General features: G+C 54.6%; 1 protein-coding gene across 4 annotated transcripts in view; it reads left to right on the forward strand.

Moving 5' to 3' along the window:
• The window catches only part of GATAD2B (GATA zinc finger domain containing 2B), a 58,827-nt gene extending 42,303 nt beyond the window's left edge, over positions 1-16,524 (forward strand). For all 4 annotated transcript variants that reach the window (XM_059718848.1, XM_006264336.4, XM_019498433.2 and 1 more), the window contains exons 3-11: positions 489-618; positions 883-1,014; positions 1,335-1,466; positions 4,040-4,210; positions 7,869-8,184; positions 9,046-9,248; positions 10,154-10,264; positions 11,022-11,139; positions 11,808-16,524. In XM_059718848.1, the coding sequence (XP_059574831.1) occupies positions 489-618; positions 883-1,014; positions 1,335-1,466; positions 4,040-4,210; positions 7,869-8,184; positions 9,046-9,248; positions 10,154-10,264; positions 11,022-11,139; positions 11,808-11,941 (1,447 nt within the window). In that variant the 3' untranslated portion in view covers positions 11,942-16,524. The remainder of the gene's footprint in view (positions 1-488; positions 619-882; positions 1,015-1,334; positions 1,467-4,039; positions 4,211-7,868; positions 8,185-9,045; positions 9,249-10,153; positions 10,265-11,021; positions 11,140-11,807) is intronic.
• The last annotated feature ends 135 nt before the right edge of the window (positions 16,525-16,659 follow it).

A 16,659-nucleotide genomic window follows, 5' to 3' on the forward strand; every position in this document is an offset into this window, starting at 1 on the left:
CTTTCTTTATGGGCAGCCTCTGAAGCAGACCTGCCAGAATATGGGTGTAGGGCATTTTACATGCATGTTAAGCTGAGGACTTTCCCTTTGTCATCTTGAGCATTATGTGAGTAGCTGCTGCCTTTTTTGGTACCTCTGGGTAACAGGCGGCTAAAGTTGTCTATAGAGTCGGGATTGCCCATGCCGTCTTACCTCAGAGGTGAGCTGGTCCCTGGTGAAACCTACCCCTTTCCCCAGTGCAGAAATCATTTGTTGTGAATCTGCATTTTTAAACATGAACACCTGTGAGCGGAGAAGACCTTTTCCTCCTGAGGACAGTGGCTCAGGCGTGTTCATCTCTGGGGATACAGGGAAAGCATTAATCTGAATCTCGGGGGGTGGGGATATTACTCTGGGCACAAGTTTCTAGTCAGTCTCTTCACATTTGGAGCAGCGTCGTGGCTCAGTGGTCTTTTTTTCTCCCTTCCCTCCCCCCATCTGTTACGCAGTGACCAGGACAGGGGTCGGTTAACCCCCTCACCAGACATAATTGTCCTTTCCGATAATGAAGCATCAAGTCCCCGTTCCAGCTCTCGGATGGAAGAAAGACTCAAGGCAGCAAATCTCGAAATGTTTAAGGTGAGGAGCACCCCCCTGTTCTTGGGTGGGCTGGGGACGGGCTCTTAAGTACCGGAAGTCATGAAGACTTTCTGGACAATGCAGTGATTGTGGTCATCCTCCAAGTCTTCCCCAAGCTCTGTTTAGTTCAGCTTGGTACCATGCAAACTCCTTCACGGTGCGAGGCTCCGCTTGATCATGTTTGCTGTGGACCTTTTGCTCCCAGAGCCCGTCAGCAAGCAGCGGCAGGGCACAGCTTTGAGTGAGTTCTCTCTGTGTCCTCAGGGTAAAAGCCTAGAGGAGCGGCAGCAGCTCATCAAGCAGCTCCGGGATGAACTGCGGCTGGAAGAGGCGAGGCTGGTGCTGCTGAAGAAGCTGAGGCAAAGTCAGCTGCAAAAGGAGAATGTTGTACAGAAGGTGAAGCGCGGGCAGGCAGCTGTTGTGTGTCTGTGGGTGGGGCTGCATGCTCAGCTGGGCCAGCAGGAGCCCAGTAGGAGGAGCATGTCAGAGCCAGCTAGGCCTATCGGGATGGATGCTCACTGTTACCTGGGCAGCATTTGTGGTGTCCATTGTCCAGTGCAGCTCCCTGCCCTCGTGTCCAGCTGAGGATCAGCACATGTAGCTTGGGAGCGTTAGCATCTGATGGGTGGTCAGGACTGGCTCGGCATCAGGCCATTTATGCCTCTGTCTCTCCCAAATGCTCCACAGTGATGCCATTATGTTCTCTTTCAACCTAGACTCCTGTTGTCCAGAATGCGGCATCTATTGTCCAGCCATCGCCTGCTCATGTGGGGCAGCAGGGACTGTCCAAGCTTCCCTCCAGGCCTGGAGCTCAGGGGGTCGAGCCTCAGAATTTAAGAACATTGCAGGTAAGCATCCTTGAGACGGCACTCTGCACACAGGATTCAAAGCCCCTGTGTGTTTCTGTCTGATGCTGTGTTGAGATGAACATGATTCCCCTCTTCCAGTGGATGATTTCAGAGTGTTGCTGCTGAGATGCTTATCCCAAAAACTAGGTGAGTGCAAGTTCTTGCTTAGTCACAAAACAAAATGCAGTGACTGTTGTCAGGGTTGAGCTCACAGGGCTAGAAGGCAGTCCCATAAGAAGGTGCTAGTCCGTCTGTTCAGAACAAGTACAGATTTTTCCAGGATGCTGTGTCCTGCCTGAAGCTCCCTCTCCCTGGGAGTCGCAGCACGCCATGAATGGGTGCATCGGGCTCTGCCCTCCTGTGTTAGAGGCGGATGCTTGTTAATAAAGCAGTTTGTGCACATTATTTATTATTGGGAATCCTGCAGGCTGAAAGACCTAAAGCAATGGAAGGTGAAGCTGATGGTGATGGTGCTGATGACAGCAGCTTGGTTTCCTGTGCTGAGCTGCAAGCTTTGGGATCCAAGTTGCAGGGGTGTTGAAAAAAATCACTAGCTTGTGCATAACAACAAGAATTGCTGCTGGGTCCAGAGAGGATCCAGTGTGGCTGGGGAAGAGGGCAAAGGGAAATGCAAACAAAAGATGCAGGGGGAGTCCTGCTTTCCCAAAGAAGGTAAATACAAGCAGAGCCAGGGCTGCCTGACAGGGACACCTTCCTGCCTGTTTGCTGGAAGGACATGAATCCTAGATGTCGCACAGTGTTTAATGTTGTGTAGATAAACAAAGAGCCAACAGTATGAGCTCACCAGCCCAGGGCTTTCTGAGCCTGCGTGTGGAGGGGGATGTTTACACTACCAAGCGATAGGGATTTTTTTTCTTGGCATTTCACCCGGCGCTGCTGTAGGGCCTCGTGCTCCCTGCCATCTTGAAGCACGCCCACCAGCAATATGTCTCTTTTCACGAGCAGATAACTTCAGATGAAGCCACCCTACTCCCCCTGCCGCATGCGCTTTCTAGCCCAGGCTGCGCCGCCATCTTCATGGGAGGCTCCTTGTCAAAACCTACAGCGTCCCTTCCCCTTGCCACCAGGTCAAGGCACCGGCTTCAAGATGCTCCTTGCATAGACATGTAGCGATAACTAGTCTCCAGAATCGCTGCCCATTCAGCATCTTTGCCTCTCGCTGGCTTTTGCTGTGGGACAGAGTGGGAGACTGGTGTATTTCCTTCCCTTGGAGATGGTACAGCATGCAGTTGGGTTGGCCCTAGCCAATTTGTATTTGATAGAGTAACTTTGCCTGCCTGCCCTGTTTGGCTGAGCCTGTGGGGGTTCTTCGTTTGCAGCAGAAAAGCAAAGTTAGTTCATCTGAAAATGTGTGTGATCAGATGAGGACAGCTTTCCATTGTCTGTTTCTACAGTGTATTGCGGGAAGCCCTGGTAACGTAGGCTTGGGTGGCTAGAGAGGCTGGGCAGCATGGTGCTGGCTGGATAAGTGGGGCTTGGTGCTTTCTGAATGCCTGTAGCTCTTTTCTCTTGCCATCCTGGAATAATTTGGTCTAAATCTCACTGATCAGCTCCAGGCTGGTTGTCTGGCATGTGTTTTCCTTACTATGGTAATGATGCTGGGGTCAAGTCTGTTGTGACTTTTTAGCAGAAGGATCAGACTGGCAAAGAAAATGTGTTCAAGGGAAGGGAAAGGCACTGTGCACACCCTTTGTGAAGGATTTTACTGTGCAGTGAAGAGCAGCATGTAGAACAAGAGAGCTCCATTAGGGATGGTCATTTACAGTGCTTTTTAAATGCCTTTTAGATGAGCTCCATCCCCTAATTGCAGCTCATTCCCTCTGTCTGGACACTGCAGTGGCTCGGAGATGCAGAGAACTTTGAGTATTGCACGTGACCTTTATCCTGGAAAATCAGGGTCACAGCCCGTCCTGGGTTCAGCCTGGACTCGCACTTTGTTTTGATAGCACATTTTCTCTGGACCAGGACAGTTTTTTTGTGAACTCTGCTAGCCAGTTCACACTAAAGATGAGTCCTCCATACGTGCTCTCTGGTGCAACTTTATGTTGTACTAGTACCAGAGATGAGCCTGTCGGCACTCCTCAGAAATCCTGCCTACTATAACTTTAACAGCCAACACCATTGCAGTCAGCGGGGAGTTGATTCTGCTTAGCTGAATTGGTCACCTCCCTGGCATGCTCTGTGTGTCCTTGACCTTGCACATGATCAGAGCAACCCAGTGTGCTTTATGAGGGGATTAGGGTCCAGATGGTATTGCAGGAAGCCTCCACTTCTGGATGTGAGGTTCTGAAGCAGCACACTGGGAGCAGCTGTAGGTCCCTGGCACTTCACCTCCAGGACCTGTGTCAGAACTCAGAGCAGTCCTTGCTCCTATCCTCACACAGTCAAGTCCTGTAGAATGTGTGCAGTGGTTTGGAGGCTGGATCTCAAGGAAGGGTCATGTTAGATGTTACCAGTTAACATTTATTCCCACCTGTTCTCAATGTGATCTGCATGACCCGTTGAAGATCACAATAGTCGGCCTGACAGTTTCTCCCTTTTTTCCTGGCCAGGGTCACAGTGTCATTAGGTCTGCCACAAACACGACCCTCCCTCACATGCTGATGTCGCAGCGTGTGATTGCTCCAAACCCTGCCCAGTTACAGGGTCAGCGCGTTCCTCCAAAACCTGGCCTCATCCGCACTACAACTCCAAGCATGAATCCAGCCATCAACTACCAGCCGGTAAGACCTCCTCCTTCTCCTCCTCCTGTTTGCAGAGGAACCCAGTGGCAGGGAAGCAGGGAAGGGCTCTGGGGGTGGGTTTATGGGCTCACTAGGAAGGGTGGAGCTCCAGGAGAAGGTGCCACAGGGAAGGACATGGATGAAGACCCACAACCATGACACCCCCCCCCCCCCCCCCCCCTGAGAAGCTGAACAGCAACCAGTTGAGGGACTTCCTACGGTGGCATTGCCAGCAGCAAAGGACCTTGATCCTCACAGTGATGCCACAGCAGAGGACTCATCTCCTGATGTAGGGAGATGCCAAGGTGTTATCTGGGAGCAAGATCCTGATGCTAGTGGAAGCCGGAGCCGTGACCCATAGGTACTTTGGCAGGCCAGCTAATGAGAGGACTGGTGTAGGGCAATCCAAGCCTTCTCGTCCCTGGTCAAAAAGCAGGGATAGAGAAGAGTGCTAAGGTCTGTGGTGTGAGGGCAAGAAACTTGCAGCCAGGGTTTGTCCCATTCAGGACAACTCTGTGGGTGGGGGGGTGGTACCCAGAAGTTGCACCACGATGGATATTTGAGGACGAGAGGTGAGATGAGGCACGTCTGGACTCTGCCACGCTTTAGTTCTGGTGCTTCACAGGACACGAGGGCTTCTACTGCAGATGCAGCCGATGAACACAGGCTCAAGCCCCTCTAGTCTCAGAGTGGTTGGTTCAGCTCCTTGAACTGCACTGCACTCCTTTGTCTTGCTGCCATCTGAGCAGCCAGTCTCTATTTGTTGGCAGTGGCTTTATCTCTGGCTAATGGTTTGGCCCAAGCTAATTCAGGGCACAGGGATGCAGTGCTTTAGGAGCACAATGCCGCAGACGGCTAAAGGAGTGAAGGTGCTGAGATGGCAGCGACTCTCCCCAGTGCTTAGGGTGGACTGTGGCATATCTTGTTCCTGAATCCAAAGTTCAGAGCCAAAGGGGGCTGCAACATCATCTCCTGTACATCACAAGCCCTTTGGTGTGGGCTGCTCAGATCCATGTGGAACCTAGTAGCATGGTTATAGCAGATCTTCCAGACAGGCAGCCGGTCTGGCCCTGAGGACATTGGTAGGAGAGCCCACTGCCTCCTGTTGTAGGATTTTTTGTTTCCAGAGCTAGCTGCCCTGGCTGTGTACAAAGGTGGCCTAATTCCTAATCTGCATTTGGCTTCAGCTTCCAGCTGTTGCTGCTTGTTTTTCTTCTCTGCTGAATTGGAGCCCTCTAACATCTCTTAATTGTGTCCCTGTGAAGGTCCTTGGACACAGGAATCAAGTCTGACTGCTCAGTCTCCTTGCGCTAAATTAAACACTAGGCATTTTCAGTTGCTCCCAGCTGGGAGTCACTCCTTGGGCTCCTCTCTGCCCCCTGTTCAGGTGGACAGCATCCTTTTTAAAATGGGGACAGCAGAACTGCATGTCTGATTCCTTTTTACACTGCATCAGAGGAAAAAATTCTCTCCTCCTCCTTGCTCCCCACTTAAACATCCAAGGGTTCCAGGGCCTTGCTTTGGGACCTCATGGGCAGGTGCTTGTCTGCTGGGACCCCTGGCCTTCACAAATCGCTGCTTGGGGGTTCCCAGCTTCCCCAAAGATACGGGTTGCCTGTTTGACTGCCATGTCCTCATCCTTTACCACCCTTCCCATCTGTGAATACAAAGCTGTGCTCGCACCTTCTCCAGCTGACTTTTCCTGTTCCCTTCCAAAGTATTGAGGAAAAGGTTATGTGGCACCAAGTGGGTGCGGATCTCCACTCTAAAGCCCCAGCTGGTGACGTAGTCTTGAGATCTGCCCACCAATCCTTAATCCAGTCAGTGTCCTTTAGGGGCTGGTGCTAATTCTTCAGCTGGAACGCCACATGCTAGTAACCCAGAGGTCTTGTCTGTGCAGCTCTTGCTATCCTGCAGACATGCAATCTCAAAAGAACTCAATCAGTCTTGTTCGACAAGACATGGTTTCCTCAGCTGAATGCCAGGCACCACATTTTTCTTTTCTTCTTTCTCATGTTTAATTCTTTCTCAGTTGTGTCCCGTATCAGCTTTTCCATTATTTACCAGGACTGGTGTGAGGCTAAACGGCTTATGTTTGCCCAGGTCACACTACCTGCTGTTCCTGAATATTGGCACAGCTTTCACTCTTCTAGCTCCCTGGAACTTCCCAGGTACTTCAAGGTTTATTAAAATGTGACATCAGCAGGCCAGGGATGTTTCTTGGCCTACTCTTCAAGGACTTCCTACAAGTTACTCAGGCCTGCTGATTCAAATGCCTGCTCCTAGCGGATCCTGCCTGATGTCCTTGTCGCGAAGGGACTGGAAAGTACTCCCATCACCTGTGTGTTCTGTGAGCATGTTGCCCTGAATGGCTCCAAGTATCTGACAAAAATAATTAGTGAATGTGTCTGTGTTTTTCTGTCTCTGGCTAGTTGTGGCCCTGGGATTTCTTTTGTTCTGAATGTACTTAAACTCGTTACTTCTCTCACCCCTCCCAGCTATAGAGATTTTTTTTTCTGATGCCTTTAGCTTCCCATATCAATTTCTGTTACTTAATAATTTTGAAGTGTTTATTGATTGCTGTCTATGCCCCTCCCTCTCTTTCTATTTATTACATGCTGCTTCCTTATGTCTAATTGCTGCCTTCCTTTACTTCCCTACTAAATGAGAATGGTCTTCCAGCACCATGGTCCCTTTGATTGTGGATTCATGGCTTCATGGATATCTAATCCATTTGTCTTAAACTCGAGTTTCCTTTCTTTTTTTTCCCCAAAGTGGTTCTTGACTTTCCTCTGCTTTGGGGACTGGGCCCTTTGTGACCCACTGGTTGTGCTTTGGTGCTTGGAGTGTTGTCCCTTTTGCCACGTCAAGATGCTCAGACATCCGGACTAGGGAAGCCCTCTTGAACATGGTTGGCTGTGACAACAACTACCCCACACTCAGACTTGGGGCAGGTTCCCCTCAAGCAGCATGAAAGCTGCAGTTCAGGGCAGCAGAAGAGTCTTTGTGGTTTGTCACCGTCACGGGCCAGAGGAAACGAGGGCTGAGTGTCCCTCATGGCATGGAGGATACCGAAGGAAGCTGCTGGAAATGGAAGAGGAGGGAGCTGGCATGTTTGGAGCACCTGTGTGGGAGGAGATGGACACCATCTGGCAGCCATGATGCCGCTTGGGTGCCTGCCAGATCTGCCAAGGTGGAGGAGCAGAACTTGAGAGGGTGCAGTGGTGCCAGCAAATGAGTCACCATGCAGGGGGCTGCCTCCACTCCGGAGGAGGCCGGCTGTGATCATTCAGGCAGGATCCTCCCAGCTGGCTGCAGCCTTCCTCAGACTGGGGGGCAGTGGAGTCACGTCTCCTGCTGCTTGGGCATTTGTCCTGCTGAGGGGGCTGTGGCAGAGGCTTACATGCACGTACACGCTCCTTGGGGCTGACTGCAGCCTTGAACTCCTGGCATATGGCCTGCAGCTGGAGGAGGGTTATGAGGGATCCATGCCCTGCCTCTTAAAATGGCCCAGAGTCATGGCAGAGCACAGCGTGAGTCCTCATAGAAGGAATGAAGTACCCCCCTCTGCCCTCTTCCTGCCTGTCCACTTGTCACATCCATCTCTGGCACGGCTGCTGCAGACATGCACTGACCGTCCTCTCTGCTCCCTTTGCAGCAGTCCAGTTCTTCTGTTCCTTGCCAGCGCACGTCGTCTTCAGCCATCTACATGAACCTTGCCTCTCACATTCAGCCCGGGACCGTGAACAGGGTCTCGTCTCCGCTGCCCAGCCCCAGTGCTCTGAACGACGCTGCCAACTCGCAGGCTGCTGCCAAGCTTGCCCTGCGCAAGCAGCTGGAAAAGACGCTGCTGGAGATTCCACCCCCAAAACCACCAGCGCCCTTGCTGCACTTCCTGCCCAGTGCGGCCAACAGTGAGTTCATCTACATGGTGGGACTGGAGGAGGTGGTGCAGAGCGTCATCGACAGCCAAGGTAAGCATGTGGGACTTGTGAATTTTATGTTGTGCGGGGGGCTTTCACTTTGGCCTCGTGTCTTCCCATTCTGTAAAACCCCATCAGACTGGCTTCCTCGTGAGGTTCTGGCAACTCCAGGCTTTGTTACTCCCCTAGCCTCTTTCGTTCCACTGAGAACGGGGAGGCAGTGCCAGGTGCCCTCCCCAGTGTTGTTGAGGGTGTACATCCCCAAAGCACTTTGCAGTACTTCGATTTGGACAAGGCTGATCAGGCCTCAGGCAGTGGTTGGACTGGATGGCTTCTGGGGGTCCTTTCCAGCCCCACTGCTCTAGGATTCTGTGACGAGCGCTGAGCAACACTGCATCGGGGCACCCAGGGCAGTTACAAGCCACAGTACCAAGGCCCCAGGCTGGCCACCAACTGTGTTCGCCAGCTGGGGGACCCGAGTGCATGTTTCCCCGGGACTGGCTGTGCAGGGTGAGCCCTTGCAGTGTGGGCCCTGTGGAGTGGGGAAGAAGGGCCTTGCAGGAGATCCCTCTCCTGCCCATTCTGTACCTGGAAGAGCAGGGAGCAAATCTAGTCTGTGGGGTGCTGTCTACTGTCTTGCAGATGGGCTGCCGGGGCATGGAGCCTGCATAGGGGTAGGGGCTTTGATTCCAGATGGTGCCTTTCTAGCCACTACCCACCCCTTGGAGCTTAGCCCTGCCTGGGGAGTGCACATAATGGTGTCAGCCTAGTGCGGGGGTCTCCTCTGCTTTTCTCCGCCCCTGCTGTGCAACCACTGTGTGTGGGGGGGGGGGGGGGGGGTGGAATGTGTATGTGCGTGGAGGGAGGCAGATCCCATCTTCCCCGTTAACCTGTGTTCCTGGTGGCATCTAGGGAAAAGCTGCGCCTCCCTTCTGCGCGTGGAGCCCTTTGTGTGTGCTCAATGCCGCACGGATTTCACCCCGCACTGGAAGCAAGAGAAGAATGGGAAGATCCTGTGTGAGCAGTGCATGACCTCCAACCAGAAGAAGGCGCTGAAAGCAGAGCACACCAACCGGCTCAAGAACGCCTTCGTGAAGGCCCTGCAGCAGGAGCAGGCAAGTACCCCTGCTCCCCCAAATTGGGACAGTTAGTTGCCTATTTAGCAGTAGCGGGTGACTCCATGATTGGGGGATGTGGGAGCTGTGCGCTCTGATAGGCAGGTGCAGAACAATGAGATGAGCCAGACTCCCTGGGCTGTGCCAATACCTGCCATATGAAAGCAGTGGAGAAGGGAGAGGGTCTTGCAGGGCTGGCAGGGGCTTCCAGAGCCACATCTCCTGTTCTGAGCTCTGGGAGCTGCTTCTTGGGGGCTTTACCTGCCAGAGGGCTGGTCACCTTGGAGCTCTGCCTCCAGGTGTGGAAAGCCCAGTGTAGGCCAGGAGCACTGCCAGGCAGGCTAGCCCAGGCCCTGCAATGGCAGTGCTCCCAAGACTCCCATGCCTGAAGCTGGGGGTTAAGACCTTGCTGTTCCCTGATTCTGAGGTGGCCACATCTGCACCCCTTGGCTAGTGATGAGGGAGGCAGCGATGCTTCAGAGTTGAAAATAAACAGCCGGTGACTCATCAGGCTTCATGACGTCTGGCGTTGCTTTCCCACAGAGCAGCCTTCTGCGCCTGCCTGTCAGCACCTTCCCCATGGCACCATAGCTTCCAGAGGGGTTGGCTTCCCAAGCCAGGTGTGCGGCGATCCAGCTCTGATTCCACCACCCTCATCTCTGCGGCGTGTGCATGGGGGGAGAGGGTCCTAAGAAAGCTGCTGGTCTGGCTTGTGCCCATTACAAACCTTTCTCTTCACAAGGGATCTTAGCCTGGCAGGGTGAGCAGTGGGTGCTGCAGGCCCTGTGTCACCCGCTGGCCTTGCTGACACTGGAAGGATGGATCCTGTTTGGCACTGAAGCCAGCGAGATGTCCTGAGCAGGCTCCTGCATGCAAGTTGCTAATGTGCCTCTACTTCCCCACAGGAAATCGAGCAGAGGCTGCAGCAGCAGGCGGCCCTGTCCCCCACAGCCACACCTGCTGTGTCCAGTGTCAGCAAGCAGGAAAACATCATGAGGCACCATACGCTCCGACAGGTGAGCAGCCCCATCAGAATGCTCCACACCCCTGGTGGCATGGGACCACACATCCCTCTGGGTCAGGCCCCAGTGCCTGGGGCCACAGCGAGTTGGATGCACTGCGATGCAAAGGGTAGGGAATGCCTGGCTCCCAGACAGTTTGCCTGGGGGCCTCGTCCTTGCCACCACACAGCAGGGAGCTGTCCGTTCGGCTTCGGAGCCCTCTGCCTGCCTTGCAACCAGGCAGTCGGTGCCCTAGTGTGGGCCCAAGTCTCACCGGCACCAGCCTGGCCACGTGCAGGTCTGTACGGCTCTGGTACAGGCCTCCTGCAGATCATCCCTGCCACTCCCCTGATCCCCCAGCAGGGGGCACAGGCGACACAGCCCAGCGGTCTCAGCTGGGCTGGCACTGAGCCATCGGCCAGGTCTGTGCTTCCTGGGCACTGGCAGCCATCCTGCTGTCCTGGTGCCTGGTTGCCGCCTGCTCACATTCCCTGGAGCCCCTACTTCCCAACATGCTAGCTGTGCTTGCTGAGATAAGTTTTGCCCTCTGGGAACCTTCCTCCATTCCTCCTTTCCCTGGAAATGGGACCTGCGTTTGCTTTGGACCCCTCCCCATCAGCACAGAACCTGACTTCCTCTTCCCCGGAGCCAGGCGTTGCACGGTAGCACATGCAGGTTGTGGCCAAGCTCCCCTCTCAGCCTGTTCAGGGCCCATGGTGTTTGGTTTGTGGGGACCCAGCTTGCTTCCAGCTCACTTGCTCTCCTCCCGCAGGCCCCGCAGCCCCAGAGCACTTTGCAGCGTGGCATCCCCACATCTGCCCGCTCCATGCTTTCTAACTTTGCCCAGGGCCCCCAGCTCTCTGTGGCAGGTGGTCTTCTTGGTATGCCAGGTAAGATCTAAAAGCTCACCGCCAGCGGAGAGGGGGGAGGAGGGCTCCAGACTCTGCTATGAATATGGGAGCAGCCCGGCCTGAGGCTGGAGGGGGCATGGGCTGAGGTTTGTCATAGAGGCCCTGTACAGGACTAACCACTGGTAGTGTCGGGCATGCTGGGCAAAAGAACTGTCGGTGGGGCCTGTTTTTTCTTGATCTTGCAGCCCTTTGGCCTTCAAATGAACAGGTGTCTGTTGTGCTACTTAGTACTGAATGTCTCAGCTGCCCCTTAGTTAAGGGCATGGGGCACTCTTGAAACCACTAACTTAGACCTGCTCCTTGTTGGCCCATGACTTGTGTGTCCCGGGAGCCGCACCGTAGCTAGACCCCAGGACATAGCAGGCAAGGACTGCCTGGCAGCTAGGCTCAGCTTTTGCCAAGGCTGCCCCTTTACCCTGTGAGGCTGGGGCTGGGGGGGTTGAGGAGGTGGCGTTCTCTAGATTTGCAGCAAAGATGGCATTGTTGAGGGTGGCGCAGGCCCCACTAGGTGGCAGGACGGGGCTGTCGGTGTGGCAGATTGTCAAGGAGGCGGCCACATGGGCGGAGGGGCTGGAGCGTCTTCTCAGGCTGAGCCCAGTGCAATAGAGGAGAAGTAGCCTCCCCCTTGCTTTTCTCTCCCCCCCCAGGTGTTAACATCGCTTACCTGAACGCCGGGATTGGAGGTCACAAAGCGTCGAGCTTGGCGGATCGGCAGCGGGAGTATCTTTTAGATATGATCCCACCCCGGTCTATATCGCAGTCCATCAGCGGACAGAAATAACTCCGGCTGCCCCTCCTTGCCCACCCCACATCCGTCGCATGCAGTGCCTGTACTGGTGCCTACCATACATGGGGAAACAGACAACAGAGAAAACCGAAAACAACCCAAACTTGAGCGCCCTGTCCTCCCCCCCAGCTCCTCTCTGGGTTTCTACCGCAGTCAGAGGCCACTCCCCTTGCCAGAGGTCAGAGCAGTGTCTGCTTGGATCAGCACTGGACGTGTTCCTGCTTGTTTTACGCTATTTTTTTTGTAATGACAAAGCCTAGAATTTTTCATTGTGTTGTGTTTTCGTTTTGGGTTTTTTTTTTTCGTTGCTCAATGGACAGTTAAAACTTTTTTCCTTTCCAGAGATTTTTTTTTTTTTTATTTTTTGAAGGGCATCCCCTGTAACATGACCATTTGTAAAGGGTAGCCATGCTGACTCGAGGGAAGGCGGGGGAGTGGGAGTTGTGTGCTGGAGCCTGGACAGTTGCCCTCTGCCCTGGGCATGGGGGGCACCTGGGACTCGTCCTCCAAGAGAGGTAAGGAGAGGTGCTGGACGCAGCCACCCCAGGCGAGGCTGTGACAGGTTGGCCCAATTTGCACGTGGTCTCCCTGGAGGAAGGCAGGTTGGTCCAGGAAGGAGCCAGCACTCAGTTCAATGCATCTGCCCCATGCGGCCAAGCTGTGAACTCGCTGGATCAGCTCAGGCGTGGGCAGGCAGCGCCTAGAGGTCCCATTGGTTGTGTTCGTGCAGAGGGTGCCAGTGAAGCGGTGCAGGGCCAGCTGGGTGGCTCCCTGTCAGACAGCCAAGCCGACGGGTGTGGGCAGTGCCAGGAACTCGCCGTCCCACAGTCCTGAGCCTCCAGTACCGCGGCCCGTGGCATCAAAAAGTGGAGAGGTGGAAGGTCCGTTGTGGATTGTGAACTACCAAAGGGCACCATGGCCTCGGTGCATGCCCAAGAGCTGCTCCACGTCACTTCCCCCACGTGGAAGCAACAGCCAGGCCTGACTCAAGTAGAAATGCAGGGCAAGGGTCAGAGCAAAGGCCTGCAGCCCGGGTGTGCGTCCTGCATGGAGGCTTGGACAAGAATGGTGTCAGCTGACCTGAGGCACGAGCAAGCTGGGAACATGGTCTGGAAAATGCTCCTTTTGCACTTCACTTCCGTGGCAGAGGTCCCTGCTGCCCAGTGCTGCGGAGCAGAGGCGCTGACCCCAGCCAGGACGCGGCTGTGCAGGGTGCTGGGGTGATGCAGGCAGGATGTGGAGCTCCTCAAGCCTGCCCGTGGCTGCTCTGGTTATCATGGGGAGACCCTTGTTGGCCAAACAGTTACAGATCCCAGTGAGGGATGTGCCTGCAGCTGCTGGTGCAGAGGGAAGGAGCCTGAGCCCTGCGTTCAGCCAGAAGAAGCTCTTGAACATTTTCGGGCCTTGCTGGCGTCGAATGAATCGTGAAATTCTGCATGAAGCCCGTAGAAGCTTCTGCCGGCACCTTTCTTCCTGCAGCAGCTCCCAGCCATTGGTGCCATCCCTCCTGGCTCATGGGGCTGGTTCCTGCCCCCCGCCCATGGTTACAGCTGTGAGACCCAAACTCCGTGGCTTCCTGAAGGGGCAGCTGCCTTGGGGGAGGATCTGCTGATGCTTCGGAGGCTGCCTCTTTGCGAGCCAGCAGGGCTTCCCCAAAACCCAGCATGCATTGCCTCTGCCTTGGAGAAGAGGGCTTGTACCGCAGCACGAGCACTGGGCACCCGCCTGCACCAGCTCCCTTGTGTCCCATCATCTCCGGCCCAGGGCTCTGCTGGCACCACAGGCCTTTCCCCCAGGTCTTTGCTTCCAAGAACCACTCCCCTTTCTCCTGATTTCTGCAAGCACTTACCCAGCCGTGGCACGTGGATGCCTTCATGGCTGGGGCCCTCTGAGGTGAGGGTGTTCCTGGGGGCATGCGAGGCGCAGTGGCACGTATATATATAAATCTATATTTTCTGTTCTTGGTTTTTAAAAGAATATTGTTTAGCTGGCCCCAGGAGGTGGCCATTGCCCCGAAAGATGTCTCTCTCTCTCCCTGCCGAGCTCGGACGGAAGCACTTTGCTGACTTGTTCCTTCTCCGTCAGTCGCCCTGAGACGCTCTCGCCCACTTGTTCTTCGTTTCCCTCCCCCTGTTCAAGTGCCATTCTCCCCCAATCAGGTGTTGCCAAGAGGTACGAGGCGACCCGGGCGTATTGGTTGAGATGAAAGTTTAAAGAGAGAAAAAAAAGAAATTATATAGAAATGTGCAATAGTTCATGACGAGTCCCTCCCGTGGGGCTGGCGGAGGCCGTTTAATGTCAAAGATCAAGATACTGATCGTGGTGCTAAGTGAAATGCTCCTGGGCCAGGGCCCAGAGGCCCCCGGACCCTGACCCCCTCCATCGGCTGCAGCAGGTGGCAAAAAAGGCTTCCCCTCGGCCCAATCCTGCGGCAGCCCAGGCCCTCGGTTGCCAGTGCAGCCTGAGCTGCTGCTGCCAGACCCCATTTCCCTCCTAGGCCTGGAGATGGCGTGGCCCAGCCTTGTGTGGCACTGGGGAGCATGGGAAGTGGGCGGCAGGGCCAAGGTGGGGCCCCAGGCTGTGGGTGCTCTCTCCCTCCGTGAGCCAGCGTGGATTCACAGGTCAGGCTTGTGCCGTCCCTTCACAGTGCCACGTCCTGCCTGCGTGGCTGAGGGGTGCAGAGGCCACGCGCCCTTGCTGCAGCCGCAGGAGCGGGCATGGCTCCACCAGCACTGCGGGGCCAGGAGTTTGGGCACCTCTGGGGTGAGTGCTTCCTGTCCCACGTGGCCGCCCTTCGCCGTCCTGACGGGGATAGCCCAGGCCCTGCTCGTTGCTCCTGCCTCGGCCTGTAGCAATGCCCTGTGGGCAGGAGGGCACGGTGGGGCCTGTTCCCCATCCCCTGCCCTGCCCTGCCCTGCCCTGCCTATTAATCTCTGTCTAAGGGGAATTAAGATGCTTGCTTTGTCTGTGATCTGCACAGGTTTCGATTTATTTTGTCTTGACCACGGCACGCGACCCACCCCCACCCCATACAGCCTCCCCCTTCCCTTCTTAATGGATGTGATGTATGGTAGAAAATCGTCTTTTTTTTTCTTTCTTTTTTTTTCTCTTTTTTTTTTTTTTTTTTTAGATACAGAAATAAGGGTTTTTTTCCTGCTTTTGTTTAGCTTTTCTTTTACAGCTAGGTGTAGAAGCCGCTTGTGAAGACGCTTATCGGGGTTTATTTTTTGTTCTCCGTTCCTCCAGAGGCATAACCCATCTCCCCCTCCCCTCCTTTCTCTAACCCCCCATCCCTTCATTCCCCACCCCCCATCGCCCCCTGACAATTAGCTTATGATATTGCTGCCGACATGTTATAACAAGGACTCATTCATGTATATAAGCTATTTCTTGACACATTTAAAAGAGAAAAAGAAAAAAAATTGTACATTTGTGTAGAAAAACGAAGCCAGAACAGCCTAGCCATGGGTATTGTGACCGTCGTTGCGTCCTTTTGTAATGTGACCTCTCGTGTATGACATGAAACGTGCAAAAGGGTGGTTTCCCGCGGGGTGGGGGCAGGTGGCTGCAGGGGACAGAGATGCCAGGGGGCGGCTCCCCTCACCCCTGCCTGCAGCAATGCACTGGTGGCGACGCCACCTCCCAAATCTGTGCCTTTCACACACACACAAGGACCCTACAGCAACCAGCACCCCCAGCGCAGCGGAGGCAGGAAGGTCTTTTTTGTTTCCCTCACCCCCACCCCAATCCTGGTGGCGCGGGGCAGTTGTGCCCTCTTGTCCTGGTGGCATCAGCGTCTTGCCATATGTATCCCGACAGCGTGCACTGCGCTGGGGGACTTGGACCTGCGTTTGGGGCCAGGGGGGCCTCTTCAGGGCCAGGTCAGGGTGCGGAAAGGGCCGGGGGCGCAGGGCAGCTGGTGGCGCCGAGAGCTCGAGGGAGCATGGAAGTGATTGCGGTGCCATCCTGTCTGCTGCAGGATGGGCTTCCAGGCCCCTCAGGGAAGCTTTTATCCTCCTCAGGCCCCACTCCCAGCTCCCCCAGGTCTGTCTGCCCCACGCCTGGGGGTCCGGGCGGGGGCTGCAGACACCCCATCCCTGCACAGCCTATCCCACCACGTGCCGCAGCCCCACGTGCTCAGTGCAGCGGCAGCATCTCCCAGCCCTGCAGCCCCCGAGCAACTCGCGATCCCTGCCAGGGGCATGGGGGTCCCCGCAGCGGAGTCCATGGGGGGGGGGGGGGGGGGCGCGCAGGAAACCAGGCCCTTTTGCACAACTTTTAATTTTTTTTAATTATTATTATTATTATTATTATTTGGGGGGTTTAATTTCTTTTCCTTTTTTTGGCATTGTGTTTGACATCCGGTTTAACAAACGAGAAGAAAAAACAAAAAAAACCACAAAAAAACAAACAAAACAAAAAAAGCAAAGCTGTTTAAATACTGCCAGCGGGATTATGCAGTGACTGATTAAAAATAATAAGCTAATTTTTGGAGAAAGGATTAAAAAAAAAAAACTTTGTAATATTTATCACTTGCAAGCTATGTTTAATAAAGAAAGGAATGATTTATAACTTTTCATGCGGCTGGTGCATGGCGTTTGCAGTCCTGTCTGGGCTGGGGTGGGTGGGCCAGGCTGAGCCAAGCTGAGCAGGGAGGGCATCTGGTCCTGCTTTGAGGCTGGGCTGGGGGTCTCGCCCCTCTGGCTTTTTTG

The sequence above is a fragment of the Alligator mississippiensis genome, chromosome 15, assembly GCF_030867095.1.
Source record: "Alligator mississippiensis isolate rAllMis1 chromosome 15, rAllMis1, whole genome shotgun sequence".
In the NCBI taxonomy this organism is placed as follows: Eukaryota; Metazoa; Chordata; order Crocodylia; family Alligatoridae; genus Alligator; species Alligator mississippiensis.